We start from the raw sequence: 20,372 nt of genomic DNA on the forward strand, positions 1-20,372 counted from the left end.
AAAGGAGATTGAATGTGCGTTTGATTCGAGGTTGATTGTGCTTGTTATTAAAGTTTTGTGTTGATTTTATGAGATTGTTTGAATTCTGAGTGTGGGAGTTTGAAGCTTTGAAGTTGTTGGCACTCCACTGAAAAAATTCCCAGATCACCTTAAACTATAAGTCATAAACTAATTTTCAGAAGAAGATTAACACAGGTTATGAAACACTTGTATTTTAAATTTAGATTTTTGATGCATAATATTAATTGATTATCATGTTCTTACTTATAATGGATTTTTTACCATTTTACCATTTTTTACAACGAAATTTAGTAACGTATTTATATTATGGATAATAAAATTATTTTTGAAATTTTTTATGAAAAAATATCATTACACTCGTTATTTGGGTGGAAAGAAGTCGTTTGCCTCTTATTAGCAATTGTACTGTGATTGGATTTGCGACAATGATTGAGTAACGTAATAGTGGAAATATTTGGATGAAAACTATTGGAGCACTTACATTTGTTGGGTGAGAAAGTAGAGAGCGTCCTTGCCACTGCATTGACAGCGCGTGGGAAAATAACACATCCCAATGTTCAATATGGACTAAGGGGTTCCAAACTCATTTCACCTAAAGTCGGTTCAACCGAAGTAATTAAAACTCTGTCGAGTTTCTCCTCTTCGTTCCTATTTCTGTTTTTATTATTTTTTGTTCCAAAAAATAGCATCTCAAAACAACGACACTCCAAAAGCAATCGCATTTTTTTCTCTTTAAAGGTAAATCCTCTTCTTAATTATCTTTAATTCACTATTAATTATAATCTCGCGCGAATTCTCTCCTTAATTTTTTTTTTTTTTCACAGTTCTTCTTTCTGATTGAGTAACGACATCGTGTCGATTCTGTTATGGCGATGGCAAATGCATCTGATGAAACCAGAAAAATATGCAGTCACTGGTAATCATATGACTTTGATAGCCTATAAATTATGTGATAACTTGTGATAGCTTATGAATTTGGGAGTTTCTCTATTTTCCTTTTCTTGATCGTGGTTATTTGTTTGTGATTTAAAAAAAAAAAAAAAAAATTTAACATCTAATTTGTTTTCAATGTTTAATTGTTTTCGAGAATTTTTTCTTTTTAATCTATGATTCAGCTCAAGTTTGATATCTATGGAGTGAGTGCTAATAATCCAAAGTCAACTCAATTAAGCTTGACCTAACTAGTTTCTTGGTTTCTTAAACTTCATTTTCTTGGCCTTAATCGGACCTTTTATTTCGTTAGATTTCATGTTTTGGATTCATTACTGGAGGATTATTTTATGTTGCATATGATCTTTGCTTTTTTTATTGTTGATAAGAATTGATGTGTTCATAATTTTACGCAATTAATATGGTAAATACGTTTTATGAATATCATGTTTGTTATGCCCCATCTTTTGCACTAACGCTGATTACAAGGCATGGTTGCTAGATTTGACTCGTTTGTGGCTTTTACAGCATTTCGAGCCTTTGCTAGTGTTTTCTATAATCCTTTGTGGATATATGTTTCTGTTAGTGCAAATAGGGTGCAACGAGACTTGGGGTGACGGTTGATGGTGTTCTTTCAAGATTTTCTTATTTCTTTTTTACCAAAAGGAGGAAGCATGTGAAATTTGATATTGAATGCAATATACAGTTATGTTTTTTATCTGAATTCATAATTGCTTGAGTTCATATTTTTGTCATTTGTGACTATCATGTCAAATATCATGAGCATCTTAGTTCTTCGAATCTCAGTTGAAATAGATGCTAACATTGATGGTGCGGGTCATGTGTTCAACGTATTTTTGGGATTTCTCATGTATTGTTGTTGCCCATTTTGTAAACGTGTTTTTGTGCTTCCATGATTTCTATATCTTTTTACCATTGGGAGGAACTATGATTGTTTTATAAGTACTACTGATGATATGGATCCTGGTATTATCAATTATGCTGATTTGGTTCAAATGGTTCTTGGTGAATGATTTTTTCTTTTTGTCTTATTAGTGACAGAGCTATCCCATCTTCAAATATTGATTTGCATTTTGTACATTGCTCTCGGAACCTAGAAAGATGTAAAGTATGTGGTGATATGGTTCCAAAAAAGCATGCTGAGGAACATTTCTTAAATACCCATGCTCCGGTATGTGAGTTTTTTCATGGTTAATTTTAAAGAAACTGTTCTAGTATTTATTGAGCTTCTTAAAAAATGTGATATTAGGCATGCTTTCTTGTTGAATTACAGTCACTTAGTGGTTGACATGTATTGATTAATGCTCTGAGATCAATATTTTTGGATTAATATCTAGTGTCGATTGTTGTTATTGAGCTATTTCTGTTTGAGCAGGTGGCCTGTTCTCAATGCAGTGAGACAATGGAACGTGAAATTTTAGCCATGCATAAAGGTGAAAATTGTCCGCAAAGGATTGTCACGTGCGAGTTCTGTGAGTTTCCGCTGCCTGCTATTGATCTTGCTGAGCATCAGGTAGTAATTTTCGTTGATTTTAAAAGTGAAAAGGTGGTATCCATACTATACCTTGGTGGTAACTTGGATGTAATTCTGTCTTGCTTTGTGATTGTAGGAAGTTTGTGGGAATCGCACAGAACTTTGTCATCTGTGTAACCGATACATTAGATTACGAGAAAGATACAACCATGAAATCAGGTGCACAGGTGTCCCAGAAAATGTTGTCGGACCTCCCAGGTACATGTGCTATCCTTTATTTATAAAGTATTTGAATAAAACTAGTTACATTTCATGACTTAGAACTGACCAACAAATTTTCTTTATCATTTAGCTTATTGTTAATGATTAATGTGTAGTCTGTGGCTTTTATTAAATCAGTGTATTAGTTTTGATAAGTTCTATGAGTTGTGAATTTCCTGTTTTGTCAGAAATATGTCTTTGAGTTCAATGTAAAATGAAATTGTAAATTGAATCTGTTGATCTGGATGTTGATACTTCTATATGGATACTTTTTAACAATAAACAAATTATAATTTGGTTTCATTGCCAAGAACTATGTTTTGTCTTACTAGTATGAATTGATTTTGGAAGTTTTGTTTTTTAATATCCTTAATTTTGCTTAGACTTGAAGAAAACAATTTATTTGTGATGGGGGTATTCCAACTTGTGATATGTAATTTCACTGTTTAAATTTTTTCTGAAGGGATGTGAGGGCACCTGAGAGAGACCAAGGTCCTCAAAGGAGGCCGCCGAATGACTTTTCACGGAAACGACTCCTACTTACCATTGCAATCACAGGCATTGCTGTTCTATTAGGATCTCTTTTTTTCCAGAGAAAGACAGAGAGCAGTCAAGTGCATTAGCAGAGTAGAGGATACACATTGGGAGTATGTAAATCAGCTTCAAAGCAATGGATTCTAATTATCTGTATTGAAATATGTCATAGAGCACACTTCTATTACTGTATCAAACTCATTGGGATTGTTATAATATGTTGGAACGGCTATGCAATATTTATTTCCTGCTTCATGACGAGTTGCTCTACGTCAAGTTGTTTTAAAAATGAGCTTCATACATTTTCCCGAAGATCTTATGCATCAGACTTCTTATTCCATCTTTTTATTTGATGGTGGCAAATTTTCAGTATTCAGTTATATGAATAATACTTAATATGCAAGCTGTATGCAGTTGGTGTATCTTTATAGTAGATTGTTTGATTTATTATTAGTTTTCCTCTAATCAAAACATACAATGTGAATTTATAAGAAGAGTTTGAATATTTAGTGTCATTCTTAGCAATAGAGGGCGTGGAGTTAGAATGTAAAGGGTCAACTTTGCTTCCTTTATCATCTTCATGTCTTTGGAAATTATGGATGATATGAAGAGCTTTGTCTTCGCTGTGCACGAGTCAAGTGGAAAGCAGCGGCCGTGATTTATTGGTGGTTGTCCTTTGCCACAAAGTTAGTTATGAAGGTTTGCTCAAGAATTTATAGGTAGTTGGGTGGTAGGTTAGCTTTTGTTCTGAAGGATTTTGTGATTCTCTATATTTTATTTCCTCAAATATCTTCAAATAAAATTGCTACGAGTCTGTGTGCAATCTATATCATAAAATCACTCTCGTTTGACGATTTTTTATTTTTTTTTTTAATTTATATTAACCTTTCAATAGAGTTTCTATGTTTAGTCTTTTGGGGTGAATTTAAAATTCTTATTAAACAAATAAATAAAAATAGATTGGAAGGATATGGAATTCAAAGGGAATTCCGTAATATTCTCCTAGTTTTACTTTGTAAAATCAAATCTGAAATGACGATTTCCCTCTCCCTGATCGTGGCAATTATTTTAACATAACATGAAAAAGAAAAAGAAAAAGGAAAGGTGTATTTAGTTGAGTATTTAGAATAATATTTTTAAAAACAATAATATTATACTTACAAAAAAATTTCATAAAAAATGGGATGATAAAAAATAATAGAAAAATTACATAAAAAGTTAAATTCATGAGATTGATTCTTTTATTTATTTTTTATCATATTATTTTATAAGGAGATTTTTATAAGATTTTTTTTATAATTATAACATTATTTTTAAAAAAAAGGTGAATTGAGTTGTTATTATGAGAAATTTAAATTTAAAAACGTGTTTGATAAATTTTTTAAAAATATTTACATTACTTTTTAATCTCATGCATTTGTAAATCTAACTAACCACATCTTATAATAAAAAATTTAAAATTAATAAAATCATCCTCATCCTTCCATTAAATGCTGATAACTAGCCAGCACTGATGAGAATCTATCAGAATAATATACAATCGGTTGATGATCGTACGTCGATGTGACATTTTCTGAGCCGTCAAAACTTTTTCATTTGTCATATTATATTTTGAAAAATAGATTAAAAAAAAAATAAACTATTAAATCTAATCGAATTGAAAGAATAAAAATATATTAAAAAGAAACTAACTTTAAACAGTTAAACCTTGCCGCCACTACGATAGGAGCCATTCTTATTCATCTCCGCATTGCCGAGACCATCGATACAATCAATCCCCATCTACAAGATCTCGACCACCGCCATAATCTCTTTCTTTTCCACTTCATCCCAGTCTATTGAGACCATATGAGAAGGATCACTTTCTCTTACCCTTCTACTGTGACCCTATGAGGAGGATTTTGCAGAGAATCCCTCGTTGTTCCTGTTGTTGTGGCTTTGCCACGTGTAGTAATTATGTGAGTGAAGGTATCTCCCATTCTCTTAAACCCCAAGCAGGCAAGTGAAATTCGCTTCATTTTTTAAATTTTATGTAATTTTACTTTCTCTGTTTGAAAATCACCCATCACAATTTCGATTCAATTGCTTGGTTTCCCTTTTCAAAATAGCTGATTTTTATTTCACGGAAATGGAGTGATTAACATCGATTGAAATTACAATTAATTAGGGTACCAAATTACCAATCACTACTGCGACGTGGCAATCTTTATATCAAACTTCAAATTTAAAGCAAAGAATAAAGGAAGGGATGACGATGAACATTATTTTATTTTACAACTTCATAAAATTCTGTTTATAACTTTTTGTCGTGGTAGTATTTCTTTTTATTTATAATATTTCATAGAACTTCTGAAAATGGATCCAGGAACTGACAGTGGCAAACAAGTTCTGCAAAATAATACATGCCCCTCCATGCCTCGGGTCCGGTTGCATATTCAAGATCGTCATGTAATTGAATTCTGTATTGTTCTTTTTTTTTTTTTTTTTTCCCCTTTCGTTCTTTTCATTGCATATTTTATATGCCTGAATTGGTGTTAAAAAATGAGATCTGAGAGGTTTATTTATGGACAAATTACGGGTTAACTTTGTGTATCATGTGTTGTTTGCATGCAGGTGGTATTGGATAATGGCATACTCCAAGTCACATTATCAAAACCAGGCGGGATTGTTACCGGAATACGATATAATGGCATTGACAATTTGCTTGAATTTCGTAACAAGGAGACTAATAGAGGGTACAGAGTGTTGCAATAACTTAAGTTTCTTTTTTCTATATTAACCTAAAAAATATATATTTATAATTGTTGAAATAAAAAACAGTTAATTGTTCGATGTTCCTAATTTCCTGGACCAAGAGTAACAACAGAGAAGTAGTATATCATTTTAATAGATAGGCATTACTAAACACGGCTCAAGTTTTTGAAAAGGAGTCCACATTACACTACATAAATTAAGAGAAATTCTTGCTAAATTATTGTTCGTCTTTCCTTTCTTATGAAATCTTTGATATAAACAGTTTAAACTCTACTGACATAAAACTTTGCCTCTGATCTTTTTACTTTAACATGCAGTTACTGGGATCTTAATTGGAGTGCACCAGGAGGAAAGGGAATATTCGACGTGTAACTACCTCTCAGAAATCACAATTGATTTACTTTTTATTCTTGTGCTACACTGAAGGAAATTATTTAAATTCTAATCGGAAGCAAGAATTGTGTGCTATGCAGGATTGAAGGAACACATTTTAGGGTTGTAGTTGAAAATGAGGAACAAATTGAACTCTCATTCTTAAGGTTTTGGGATTCCTCTCTTGAGGGCAAGTACATTCCCTTAAATATAGATAAAAGGTCCTTGCTCGAACCATACATCTGTATATTGTAATGTAATTTTGATTACACAAATAATGCTGTCGTGTTTACTTACAGGTTCATAATGCTTCGTGGTTCATCGGGGTTTTACTCTTATGCAATTTACGAGCACTTACAGGAATGGCCTGCATTTTGTCTTGATCAAACTCGATTCACTTTCAAGCTCAGAAAAGAGAAGTAAATAGAATTTATATCATCTTCTTTCTATTGTCATATAGATTGCCCTTGATATTCTATAATTGATAGAAAGAATTTTCAAGGGATGGGTGAATGTTAACTATTGATTAAAGTTTCTTTGTTTGGCCAGTTGTTCAATTATCCAAATAAACTGTTTTAGCATTTTAGCCATGGTTACTATGTAACGAATGATGAAAATGGGGTTTTGTGACCGTATCTCCTAGTGGTCAGTTGGCCTGATTGAATTTTCCTAGGTTTGAATGTAATTAACTTTTTGTGAGGAATAAATGTGAATGCATATTTCCTTTCTTGCATTGCTTATAGCACTAAAAGGGACAATTGCTATCTATGAAGAAGCATTACTCACTTAGTGTACTCCAAGTAAAATAGAAAACACCTGTAGGAGCCTAGTGGGTCTGGGATTATTTCTCAACATTGACCTGCAGAAATAAACATTGATGGCTGAAAGTAAAACAATTTAAGCTTTTCTGATTTGTTAAAATGGTTTAACTTGTAGATAAATTGTCGGAATTTTGGGTTGCAGGTTTCGCTATATGGCAATAGCAGATAACAGACAGAGACATATGCCTCTTCCTGAGGATCGAATGACGGGAAAAGGCCAACCCCTGGACTACCCAGAAGCTGTCCTACTTGTTAATCCCATGGATCCTGAGCTCCAAGGAGAGGTATTTTTTCAACTCATTTCCTTCTATATAATTTTGCAGTAGCCCGTTCCTTGAGCATCATCATAAGTTATTTATAACTGATTGTTCAGTGCATCCCTTCCTTTCTCAAGCTGGTGTAGCAAAATATCTACTAAAACATACATATTGGATCTAACTTTTCGGAGAGAGGTTCTGTGCTTTGCTTCCCATGCATAAGTAGGTTTATATGAAGAATTCACTTGTCATTTTAGGATCTCTTGGTTTTCAGGTGGACGACAAGTACCAATATTCATGTGAGAATAAAGATCTCAGGGTTCATGGATGGATATGCTATGCTCCCCCAGTAGGGTTCTGGGTAATTACACCTAGTGATGAGTTCCGATCTGGTGGACCAATCAAACAGAATCTTTCGTCACATGTAGGGCCTACCTCCCTTGCTGTAAGTTACTGATCGTGAACAATAGTCCACAGAGACAATATGCTACATGGGTAGTATGGGCATTAGTAATGTTATCGCAATAGGTATGAAGTAATATGGTTGCAAACTTTAATTGCATTAACTTCATGAAAATGTTGTCATCAGATGTTTCTTAGCAGACACTATGCTGGAAAATACATGGTCACAAGTGTTGGACCCAATGAACCATGGAAGAAAGTCTTTGGTCCAGTTTTTATCTATCTCAATTCTGCTGTTAGTGGAGATGACCCACTTTGGCTGTGGGAGGATGCTAAAATAAAGGTTTTACTTATAACAAATGACATGCTATTTTCATTGTAAAATAGCTTTTAAAAGTGGTTATTGACCTTTGATGGTCAAACTGTTACCGAACTTGATCTGCAGATGATGGGTGAAGTCCGAAGCTGGCCATACAGTTTTCCTGCATCCGAGGATTTTCAGAAGTCAGAACAACGGGGAAGTGTTTGTGGTAGACTACTAGTGCTAGACAGGTAGGCATGCAAGATTCAGCTTGGGTGCCATTAGGAACCTAATAACTATTTGACTAGAAACTTACTAGAGGTGCAAAAGGCCAAACCTTAAAACATGTGAGATATACGATATATACTTTCTAAAACCAGTTCTTAGAGGAATTAGCTGGAAGTTATTTGTATTGATTGCCATGATATATGTGGTAATTGCTGTTGCACTTCCAAGAATGTGAGAAGTACAATTTATAGAAAAAAAGTTGATTTCAGATTTTTTAATTTTATTTTAAGTTTTTGTATTTATAGAATATGTAAGCAGCAAAAAAATTTTGTGAACAGTTTTGTAGATTTACTTTTATCTTAATGAGTTATAACAAATGAATGGTCAACTAATATAAACAAAGTGATTCAACAACAGAAATATTGACATCTGATTATTGTGAGTAGGTATGTAAGCAAAGACTACATACCGGCAAATGGTGCTTATGTTGGGCTGGCACCACCTGGAGATATAGGTTCATGGCAAACAGAATGCAAGGTAAACCTATTTTTCTTTGTTGCTTGATGACTCTTTTTTCTCTTCTTTCTTGCCAGCTAATATGATTTGGAAAGCCAAAGTTCCTTGTACGGTTTAAATACTTGCTTAGGTTTTTGCTCACAATAGAAGCGATGGAGGTGAAGTTATTCAAAAAAGATTCGTCTAATAGGTGCTTGACTCCCTCTTGGTGTGTTATGTATAAAAGAACTGGGGAAAGCATTGACCATTAATTCCTCAATTACCCCTGAGCTACTGGTTTGTGGCTCAGATTGATTCAAAAAGCTAAAAATTTATTGGGTCATTCCAGCTTCTTGCAGATCATTTTGCTTAAGAGTTCTTAGACACTTTTGGCAGAGACAAGATAGCTTAAGTTCTATAGAATCTATATTTTCTGGCAACTTGGGTAATACCCAATATTATCTGTCACTCCTTGTTAGGACTACCAATTCTGGACCAAATCAGATGAGGAGGGCTATTTCTCCATACCACATGTACGTACTGGCAACTATAATCTTTATGCATGGGTCCCTGGTTTTATTGGAGATTTTCGATATGATACTGCTGTTACCATAACCTCAGGTATCAATCCTTCCAACTTTGAGCACTTTCTCAAATTTTATTAGATAACCAAGAATAATTGGCTTTTATAACATGTACAGGCAACAATATTGAAATGGGCGATCTGGTATATGAGCCTCCAAGAGATGGGCCGACATTGTGGGAAATAGGCATCCCTGATCGTTCTGCTGCTGAGTTCTATATTCCTGACCCTTATCCTATGTATCTTAATAAACTATTTGTCAATCACCCTGAAAGGTCAGCACCCCTTTCATAATTGTAATTTTAATCGTCTCTGAGCATTGAGATTAGGGTGATGGGAATCACTACTATTTTGTTCTTTGGAAGGAATATAAATGTTTTCTCTTTGTGTATTATATAATAATTTCCACATTATTGTAATAGATGTTCCAGTATCATGTCCATTCCTCCATGGACTCTCTATTTTTATGTGGGGCCTTTCTCATTACTTGTTCCATTTTCCCAGATTAAATGTTTGCGGACTTTTTTCTATGCTTTTTTTTAAAGATTTTGAGAGTTGATCGAACAAGTTAACTCAATATATTTGATCCTTTTTTTTTTTTTTTTTTTGAACTTTCAGGTTCAGGCAGTATGGTTTATGGAGTAGATACACAGAATTATATCCTAATGAAGACTTGGTATACACAATTGGTGTCAGTGACTACCGCAAAGATTGGTTCTTTGCCCACATTGTCAGGTATATTCTTCCAAAAATGGTTAATTTTTACTTGATCAAAGTTTCAATTATCTTTTAAATTGGTATACATTTGAGTGATTAAATGTTTTCTTTTTGTGGGTAGTCATTATTACTATCGGTAATTTTGGATTTTGAAAACAAGAACAATGAGGACTATTATCCAGAAAGCATGCTAGTAAAAGCATCTATATGGTTTGATCATATCTTGTTACATTGTTTACAAGAGAATAGTTGTCTATTACTTTGCTCACCCNTTGGTGTGTTATGTATAAAAGAACTGGGGAAAGCATTGACCATTAATTCCTCAATTACCCCTGAGCTACTGGTTTGTGGCTCAGATTGATTCAAAAAGCTAAAAATTTATTGGGTCATTCCAGCATCTTGCAGATCATTTTGCTTAAGAGTTCTTAGACACTTTTGGCAGAGACAAGATAGCTTAAGTTCTATAGAATCTATATTTTCTGGCAACTTGGGTAATACCCAATATTATCTGTCACTCCTTGTTAGGACTACCAATTCTGGACCAAATCAGATGAGGAGGGCTATTTCTCCATACCACATGTACGTACTGGCAACTATAATCTTTATGCATGGGTCCCTGGTTTTATTGGAGATTTTCGATATGATACTGCTGTTACCATAACCTCAGGTATCAATCCTTCCAACTTTGAGCACTTTCTCAAGTTTTATTAGATAACCAAGAATAATTGGCTTTTATAACATGTACAGGCAACAATATTGAAATGGGCGATCTGGTATATGAGCCTCCAAGAGATGGGCCGACATTGTGGGAAATAGGCATCCCTGATCGTTCTGCTGCTGAGTTCTATATTCCTGACCCTTATCCTATGTATCTTAATAAACTATTTGTCAATCACCCTGAAAGGTCAGCACCCCTTTCATAATTGTAATTTTAATCGTCTCTGAGCATTGAGATTAGGGTGATGGGAATCACTACTATTTTGTTCTTTGGAAGGAATATAAATGTTTTCTCTTTGTGTATTATATAATAATTTCCACATTATTGTAATAGATGTTCCAGTATCATGTCCATTCCTCCATGGACTCTCTATTTTTATGTGGGGCCTTTCTCATTACTTGTTCCATTTTCCCAGATTAAATGTTTGCGGACTTTTTTCTATGCTTTTTTTTAAAGATTTTGAGAGTTGATCGAACAAGTTAACTCAATATATTTGATCCTTTTTTTTTTTTTTTTTTTGAACTTTCAGGTTCAGGCAGTATGGTTTATGGAGTAGATACACAGAATTATATCCTAATGAAGACTTGGTATACACAATTGGTGTCAGTGACTACCGCAAAGATTGGTTCTTTGCCCACATTGTCAGGTATATTCTTCCAAAAATGGTTAATTTTTACTTGATCAAAGTTTCAATTATCTTTTAAATTGGTATACATTTGAGTGATTAAATGTTTTCTTTGTGTGGGTAGTCATTATTACTATCGGTAATTTTGGATTTTGAAAACAAGAACAATGAGGACTATTATCCAGAAAGCATGCTAGTAAAAGCATCTATATGGTTTGATCATATCTTGTTACATTGTTTACAAGAGAATAGTTGTCTATTACTTTGCTCACCCTCCTAGAAATACAGACTAGATGGCTACCATTCTGAACACGATTATTAAACGATAATGTTAATTTGTAATTCATACTCGATTGGTGGTTGTTCTAGCCGATTAGACATTATGTCCATCATGTCTGACTTTGTAATCTTTCTTATCCCTCAGGAAGACAGGTGATACGTATCAAGGAACCACTTGGCAGATTAAATTCAAACTTGACAAGCTGGATCAGAGCAGTAACTACAAATTGCGTGTGGCAATTGCATCAGCAACCCTAGCCGAATTGCAGGTAAAGACTAAACCGTAACATGGTTGATTTTTTGACTCATTTTTGCATGTAATTTGTTGAGAAAATTGAAAACTCCCTGAGATCACTCCATCTCTCTAGACAATGGATTTATTTGACGTCTGTAACCTACTGAATTTCCCCTCTTTTCCAGGTCCGAGTTAATGATCCAAACACAAATCGTCCTCTGTTTACAACCGGACTGATTGGGAGGGACAATGCAATTGCAAGACATGGAATTCATGGGCTTTACTGGCTGTACCATGTGAACATACCGGCTACTAAGCTTATTGAAGGAGAGAATACCATCTTCCTGAAACAACCAAGATGCACGAGCCCTTTCCAAGGGTTTATGTATGATTATATTCGTTTGGAAGGTCCCCCCAGCTCCTGATTCCTTGACAGGAAATCTATGTTTGCGCTAGTATATATATTCATAGATTTCATTTCATTGCTGTTTATGCAATGAAATTGTTCTACTAAAAGTGTTTGCAGATATATAATGAAAACATTATGAATATATTATGTATCATGTTAATATTTTCCTATCAATCTGCATATACTGAAATTGTTACATATATCACGCTCTTCTCACGGGGGATATGATCACCGTTTTCTGGTTGGGTATATTAAAAGCTTAAATCCCATAAATTTTTATATAAAATAAGGCTATCAAAAACAGCAAAACTTTCGTTATAAAATTGCGTTCCCTGTTAAGAATTGGAGCTGAGGTGAAATGGTTATGGATTGGCAATATGATTCCTTTGTACGAGTCTGTCTGAGATGGTGATGGGTTCTCCTTAATCAAGATTTGCTTATCCAATTATACTTTACCCCAGTCAAGATTTGCTAACCAAATTAAAAGAATATTACGACTGCCAAGGATTGGTAACATGATATGGTCAAATTCAACCCCAAAAAATAATAATAATAAAATTAAGAGAAATGTTAATCATACTAGATTTATCTGTCCATTTCTTTATCAACAAGTGTGTTGTGTGTGATACTGCCATAAAAGCTCGCAGATATCGGAAGCTCGTACAGAGATAGTTCGACCCAAAACAAGCTTAATCCAGAATCAATTCGACTCAGAGTAAGCTCAGCCTAGGTGAAGCTTGCCACAATGATCAACCCAAATAGCTGTTCAACGAAATCAAAGATAAACTCCAATCTCGAATATTTTGGAAGGGATAAGATCAACACTACTGGCAGCACAATCCCAACGTACAATCTCGAAGATCATGGGATTGCAAACCAATTCTGATTGCAATCCCCGAACTTATCTCTCCCCATTAATTACAAACTTGTATATAAACCCACTCAAACGATGAGAGAGGGGTTAACAAATTATTCTAGGCAATTTTTATTGTTCTTGTAATCCCTCAAAAGCAATAAGATAACAATGGACGTAGGCTCAATTTCTAACTTGCCAAACCACTTTAAAAACCCTTTGTGTTCTTTACATTATTATGCATTTTTTACATTCAATTGCTGGTTATCTTTAATCACGCACACATCAGTTCCAATTCCGTCAAGGTCAATTGATTCTCTCAGGTTAGTGCAAATTTGGTATCAACAAAGTGTTTTCATCTTTTATTAGTTATTTTGTTTACTATTTATTGAATTCTGTAATTGACTCTACAATTGCTATGAATATTAAGCCATCTAAAACGGAAGACAAGGCAACTAACAAAAATGGAATTAGTATCAAACTAATTCTGAGGAATAATATTTTTTGGAAAATTCATCAAACTCTTTTTCTTTAAAGGTATTTAAAACGTCACAACATATAGCATTTTTTTTTTCTTTTTGACATAATCGATTAGTGTGAAAATCACAATTGACACTATCAAGCTTGGTTCCAAGGTGTTGATACGAGATTCGCACCAACTAGAGCAATCTGATTGACCTTGACAGAATTGGAACCGATGTGTGTGTGATTAAGGATAACCAACAATGTGTGAATGGAATGCAGTAAAGTAAAATAACAAGAAAAGTTTTTAAAGTGGTTCGGCAAGTTTCAATCTTGAGCCTACGTTCACTGTTTTTTGTATTTGCTGTGAGAGCTTACAATGATATTCCTAGAACAATTTGCTAACCCCTTTCTCATCGTTGGAGGAGGTTTATATACAGATTTTGTACAAAGAAAAGAGCGAAAATAAAAGGATTACAATTAAGATTGAAATGCAACTCCGATATTCTCGTGATTGAGTGTTGAGATTGCGCCATGAATGTGGTCGATCTAATCCCTTCCGAGATATTTGGGATCTAAGGTTATCTGTGAGCTGTTTGAACAACTGTCGAGATTGGTCGCGACTAGCTTATGCTGGGTCGGACAATCATTTGAGTTGAACTAATTCTGGATCGGGCTATAACCTTGCACTTCTCCGAGCTTGATGGAAAAATCACACACAACATCTACCCCTAGTGTTCGGTGCTCATTTCGAGCTTTGAAGACTATTGCTCGATTTAATGTCAACCTCGGACTTCGTCGGTTGTGTGTTGAATGCAGATTTGGTCGAGCTTCATGAGTCTAACTCATCTCTAGTCGACGTAATGGCAAAGAAAGAAATGACTTAAAGCAGACTGAGCTTGAGCGGCTGAAAAAAGAGGTTGAAGCCTTCGAGGTCAAGGAGAGGGAATTCCTTAACAAAATCAAGGCAAGCGAGGCCGCTCAAGCGAAAACTGAGGCAAAGTCGACCGAGGCTGAGAAGAATTTGGCATAGCAGCGAGGTGCCAACAACAAGCTGAACTCTGAACTTACCTCGGCTTAGAAGGCTGCCTCGGACTGGGAGGCCAAGTATGAGAAAGTTTCTCGTGAGCTTACCAAGGAGGTGGAAGATTGCAAAGAAGTCGAGGCTGAGGTTGAGCAGCTCAAGCTCGATATCAAGGAGCTTAACTTAGCCATTATGAGTCATGCTTGGGACACTTCAGTCTTCCTCGTGTAAAAGCTGTAAGAAGCTCATCCTTTGCTTGAATTTTCCTTCCTTCCAAGGGCTTATCAGAAGGAGGTCGACAAGATGAAGATTGAGGCCCAAGGTATGGATTACATTTACTCGGATAGCTCTGAGCCCGATAGTGAGGATGAGGAAGGAAGAAGAGGAGGAAGTCGAGATTAAGCAAGAGGTTGAAGATCCGCCCCCTCTAGCTACACTCCCACTTGTTGCCGTCGACCTTCTCTCGGTCGAGCCTCCAAATGATGTCCCGGCTGCTGCCCCTAAAGAGGCTGCCAAAACTCCTGCTATCGATGATACTCCTGCCCCCGTTGGTAATGATCTCACCGATCTTGTTGGCGACGATGCCCTCGCTCTTACTATTTAGATTTTTTTTTTTTTTATCTTTATCTTTTTGTTTTTAGTTTAGCTTGTAACTAAACTAGTACAATCAATGAATAATTCATTTTGTCCACTTTTGTCAAGCAATTTTTTCATTTCTGTAGAGCCATCTCAATCATCCTGATCGGACTTAACATAAAAAATTCGAATTTGCTCCAAGTTATGCGTAGCCCGCTTCTTTGTGAACAAAGTAGTTCTAAATTATGCGTGGCTCGCTTCTTGAGGAAATTTTTGAATATATAAGAAAGTCTTTTGTGCAACGACTCCGAGCTTAGACTAATTGTCTGTCTCGAGTTTTGGTCGCCAGTTTATGACTGATTTTCCTTTGACATGTTTTACTCGAGTTTTAACTTCGTTGATTCGGGGGATATCTCTCTTCATGAGTTGAATTTTGGCATGGCTTATAAAGCTAAGCTACCTTTTTAGAACTCTTGACTCTGAGTTTTGGATGTGATCGCTTAGGTCGCAATTTTGAAACAATAGATAAACAATAACAAGCAAAATAGAGTTTATGAATAATACCTCTTTATTAATGAATGAAACTCGACCGCAAAAGACCTTACATTGAATAAGAAAAACAAAACATAATTGAAACTCGAGTTGTTTATTGGTAATACCTTCGCAAATGTTCGGTGTTCCACGCTTGTAGTACAGCTTCACCATTGAGGTGTTCCAGGTGGAAAGTTCTCAATGCAAGCTTTTTAGAGATCCTGAAAGGACATTCCCATTTGTGCCAAAGTGCTCACAAGTTTGGGTTTTGTGTACCCGGGATGACCTTTTTGAGAACTAGGCCGCCTACTCCGAAATCTCTGTTTTTGACTTTGGAGATGAAGGATCGTTTGGCTCGCTGTTGATAGGAAGCGAGCCTTAGCTGAGACTTGCCATTCGACTTCTTCACCAAGACTGGGTTGGCAAGCCAGTCTGGATACTTGACTTCCTTGATGAAGCTAATGTTTAGGAGCTTATCAACTTCATCCCTGAGTGCTTTGGATCACTCAACATCCATATATATTCTCTTTTGTCTAATTGGTCAAGCCCTTGACTCGACATTCAATCTGTGACACATTTTCTCGGGGTTGATCCCCACCATATTCGCGTGAACCCAAGCAAACACGTCAAGGTTTTTCTTCAGGAACCCTAGAGATTGTTCGCCAACTCGTCGCTCAGGCTCCTGCCAATTTTCAACACGCAAGTTGGGTCTTCCTCGTTGACAAGTACCTCTCACAACTCTTCTGTAAGCCCTGCTACAGGCTCTTCTTTGTGGATGCAAGGATCTATAGTGTCTTCCAAAAATTTGGGCTTATGCTCGGACTCAACGATGACCATAGTTCTCGGGAGTGACAATTTATGTGCAGCATGAATGGCTTGATTGTAACATTCCTGAGAATCTTTCCTACAACTCCTAATTGTGGCGACCCCTCTTAGAGTTGGGAATCTCATTGCTTGGTAGTGCATTGAGGTGACTACACTTAGGTCAGCCAGGATCGGTCTCCCGACAATGACATTGTACATGGTCGGGCAATCGACCACTAAGAATTCACCATCACCATCCTTATCTTAGGCTTTTTCCCAAAAGTCATGGGTAAATCGATTGTTCCCTTGGGGACTAGGCTATCCCCGGTGAATCCATAGAGTGGCGATGGACATGCCTTCAAATATTGCTCTATAAACCTCATTCCTCAAAAAGCTCTCAAGAAAATGATGTTCTCTACACTGCCATTGTCGACCATTACCCGAAATACTCGTGCGTTGCCGGTCCTATCGCGGTTGTGGGGAGGAGATTCTTCACACTCTTCCTTGGTGAATCTTATCACCTCGCTTTTTTGCTTAGGCCACTTTGATGACTTTTGCTCACAACTCATTACTTTGGGGACTGAGTCTGTCCTACCCTCTCGTCTGTATTGCTCGCAAGAATGTTTAGAACTCTCTGCAATGTCGGGTCCCCCATAGATCATTCCCACAAGAACGTCATTGTTCGTCAAATTTTGTTTGACTTGATTATTCTACTCGCCTATTTTTTCGTGAGCTAGGGCCTCCTTGACAAATTCTTTCAGGTGGCCCCTCATAATCAGATCCTCGATGGCGTCCTTTAGAGCTCGACACTCATTAGTGTTGTGCCTAATATCCCGGTGGTACCGACAGTATTTTTGGCAATCTCTTCTACTTGGTACTCCCCTCATTCTTTCTAGTGTAGGCAGTCTCTAGGCCTCACGAGAGACCTCATAAATGTGAGCTACATCTTGAGTTGGGCGAGTGTATTCTGCATACTATGGGAAAGGCTGCTTTTCCCCGTGGTTTTTTGTACTTTATTTCTTTTGAAACCTCTTTTGGTCCTTATCATTGTGGTTTTGGCCCCTCTGTTTATCTATTTGGCGATCTTGTCGCTTATCTAGGGCTTTTCTTGGAGAGCTTTTGGTCAGGGCCGCTAGCAAGCTTTTCACCCATTGATGTTTGGTAGCCATTTGATAGAACTTGGCTAGGCTCACATGATCTTCACTTTGCATTCTTTCCACAACTTCGTCTGCGGCCTTATACCTGCAATTGGCAAAGTCCAGATCGACTCTTCAAGTGCATCTGTGACCTTTGCCTGCTCATTCTGGAACCTCGTTAAGTACGAGGTCAGTATTTCGTCTCTTTCCTAACGAATATTGCTCAGATAGCTGAGCGACATTGCAAACTGTCTCATTGCTTGAAATGTTGTAGGTACAGCAAGGAGAACTACTACTAGGACTGAATTGAGTTCGCTTTGAGCCTTTTGTACCACCTCTTGGCATCCCCTACCAATGTGACCACAAAGTAATGACATTTTTCCAAGTCACAGACCTGATGTAGCTCTATCAGATCGTTAAAAGAGTCAATGTGGTCTCTAGGATCCCCTTTCCAGCCGAACTTGCTCTCTAGTGCCCTGAATGCCTAGGGGAGTGGGGTCTGGCGAACTTCCTCCATGAACGGAGAGCTCACTATTTCTTCAGCTATATTGTTTTGGCAGGCTCTTAGATCGTTAAACATTGTTTGCACCCGATCTAGATCTTCATTATGGGGATTACTCTGGCTGACTCTATTCAACCTTACCTCGAGCATATGAGTTTGGAGATCTGTTGCTTGTGAAACCCCTCCGTTGTGCGCATTAATGCGCGAGGTTGAGTCATAATGGCTTGGTTGGTAAGTGTTATCGTAGTCATCAGTGCGTTGCTCGCAACGTTAGTTAGAACTAAAACGTCGGTCATTGCCAAATTGGCACATGTGACTCATCTCGTGAGCTTGTGAGGTCTAAGCTCGCCTTTAACGTGGGTTAAAACTGGCACGTTGACGTTGGGGATATTATCGAGCAAGTCAAGCATCCCTCTGGCGACTGTTACCTTCATCCTCCACTATGGGTTGTTTGCCCGGTCGCCTTCTTGGGTTAGTCTGCCCGCGGGACTCTCGTTCATGAGTGGAATTTGCCCGGCAGTGTTGGGGGGTGTCGGTCGTTCCTTGGTGTCGACGAACTAGATTGGTCGCTGGCTAAGTTCTAACCTGTCGAGGTGATGTTTGTGAAACGTGGATAGTCAAGGTCTTGTGGGGCCGTTTGCTGGTTTCTTAACTCAACCACGTTGTGTTGCATCGCTTGTGCAACCATTGTTCTGATCATCTCCACCAGTTGCCCATTCTCGGGATTCGACATCCCTAACGCCTGCTAGTCCGCAGTCTGTTGCATCGACGGTACTAGTGGTCGACCTAAAGGCACGGTTTGATGAACCTCCTAATTGGCGGTTTCCATGTTGTCATGGTTTCTTGTGTTGGTCTTTGATCTAGTATGAGCCATTTGGAATTTTCAGGTGACTAGGTACTCAAATTGATTGCCGGAAATTCTGAAATTTGGCAGAGGCCCTCATTCTAGTGCCAAAATATTGATACGAGATTCGCACCAACTAGAGCGATTTGATTGACCTTGATGAATCGGAACCGATGTGTGCGCGATAAATGATAACTAGCAATGTGTGAATGGAATGCAGTAAAGTAAAATAACAAGAAAAGTTTTTAAAGTGATTCGGTAAGTTTCAATCTTGGGCCTACATCCACTATTTTTTGTATTTGTTGTGAGAACCTACAATGATATTCTTAAAACAATTTGCTAACCCCTTTCTCATCGTTGGAGGGGGTTTATATATAGAAGTTGTACAAAGGAAATAGCGAAAATAAAGGGATTACAATTAAGATTGAAATGCAACTTTGATATTCTCGCGATTGAGCACTAAGATTGTGCCTTAATTGCTATTGATCTAATCCCTTCCGAGATATCCGAGATTTAAGGTTATCTGTGAGCTGTTTGAACAACTGTCGGGATTGGTCATGACTAGTTTATGCTGGGTTGGACAATCGTTTGAGCCGAACTACTTCTGGATCGAGCTATAACCTCGTACTTGTCCAAACTTGATGGAAAAATCACACAAAACACAAGTCATTAAGTTAAGCTCGTTCATTTATGCGTAAATTTAGAATACTCATAAACCTCAAGATTTTGTTCAGCTACTTAAAGGAAAAGTTTATCCAGGAGTATTTATTAATTAGTTATTTAAAGTTGCTAGGTAATGATGCAACTGCAATGAACAACACCATAAATCTAGTTAAGTTGGCCGACTAGTTTGAGTTTATAAGTTAGGTAGAATAATCTTTTCTCAATAAGAATAATCTTTCTCTACTGAGAAGATAATGGGCCGGCTATCGTAGTAGCAAGCAAAACACTCTGGCCGTTCTTTCCATTTAATCCAATGGGATTCATCATAGCGACTCTTGCACGCCTGTACATGCTGCACCAAACCATGTTGGCGACAAAGTAAAGGGATTTAAAAAGGGTCAATTGCACAACCACCCCTTATTTTAGAAACTGAAATCTAACTTTGTGATTGTAAAACCCCTGATGTTTTACAAATTTTTAATATCACCCTCCCGTCAATTTCCCTTACAACTTCCGTCATAACATAATTTAAAATAACCT

General features: G+C 36.7%; 2 protein-coding genes across 4 annotated transcripts; both read left to right on the top strand.

Moving 5' to 3' along the window:
* The first annotated feature begins 624 nt into the window (after positions 1 to 624).
* Positions 625 to 3,499, top strand: LOC116137695 (XIAP-associated factor 1-like). Its single transcript, XM_031423378.1, has 6 exons — positions 625 to 759; positions 846 to 937; positions 2,008 to 2,143; positions 2,348 to 2,485; positions 2,583 to 2,704; positions 3,171 to 3,499. Exons 2-6 carry the CDS (start codon positions 888 to 890, stop codon positions 3,328 to 3,330), a joined length of 606 nt encoding a protein of 201 aa, XP_031279238.1. The 5' UTR covers positions 625 to 759; positions 846 to 887; the 3' UTR covers positions 3,331 to 3,499.
* Positions 3,500 to 4,969: 1,470 nt separating this feature from the next.
* Positions 4,970 to 12,611, top strand: LOC116137675 (probable rhamnogalacturonate lyase B). 3 transcript variants are annotated; one of them, XM_031423351.1, is made up of 16 exons: positions 4,970 to 5,239; positions 5,607 to 5,689; positions 5,855 to 5,976; positions 6,313 to 6,363; positions 6,469 to 6,588; positions 6,667 to 6,786; positions 7,331 to 7,472; positions 7,720 to 7,890; positions 8,035 to 8,190; positions 8,293 to 8,399; positions 8,823 to 8,913; positions 9,351 to 9,492; positions 9,573 to 9,729; positions 10,073 to 10,189; positions 11,939 to 12,062; positions 12,214 to 12,611. In XM_031423351.1, exons 1-16 carry the CDS (start codon positions 5,131 to 5,133, stop codon positions 12,451 to 12,453), a joined length of 2,052 nt encoding a protein of 683 aa, XP_031279211.1. In that variant the 5' UTR covers positions 4,970 to 5,130; the 3' UTR covers positions 12,454 to 12,611. The 3 variants fall into 3 exon arrangements, with proteins under 3 accessions (XP_031279211.1, XP_031279209.1, XP_031279208.1); XM_031423349.1 differs by lacking the exons at positions 11,939 to 12,062; positions 12,214 to 12,611 and adding an exon at positions 10,293 to 10,334 and having other exon boundaries at positions 7,720 to 7,869; XM_031423348.1 differs by lacking the exons at positions 11,939 to 12,062; positions 12,214 to 12,611 and adding an exon at positions 10,293 to 10,334 and having other exon boundaries at positions 4,971 to 5,239.
* Positions 12,612 to 20,372: the final 7,761 nt, after the last annotated feature.

The sequence above is a fragment of the Pistacia vera genome, unplaced genomic scaffold (genome assembly GCF_008641045.1).
Source record: "Pistacia vera cultivar Batoury unplaced genomic scaffold, PisVer_v2 Contig332, whole genome shotgun sequence".
Classification (NCBI taxonomy): domain Eukaryota; kingdom Viridiplantae; phylum Streptophyta; class Magnoliopsida; order Sapindales; family Anacardiaceae; genus Pistacia; species Pistacia vera.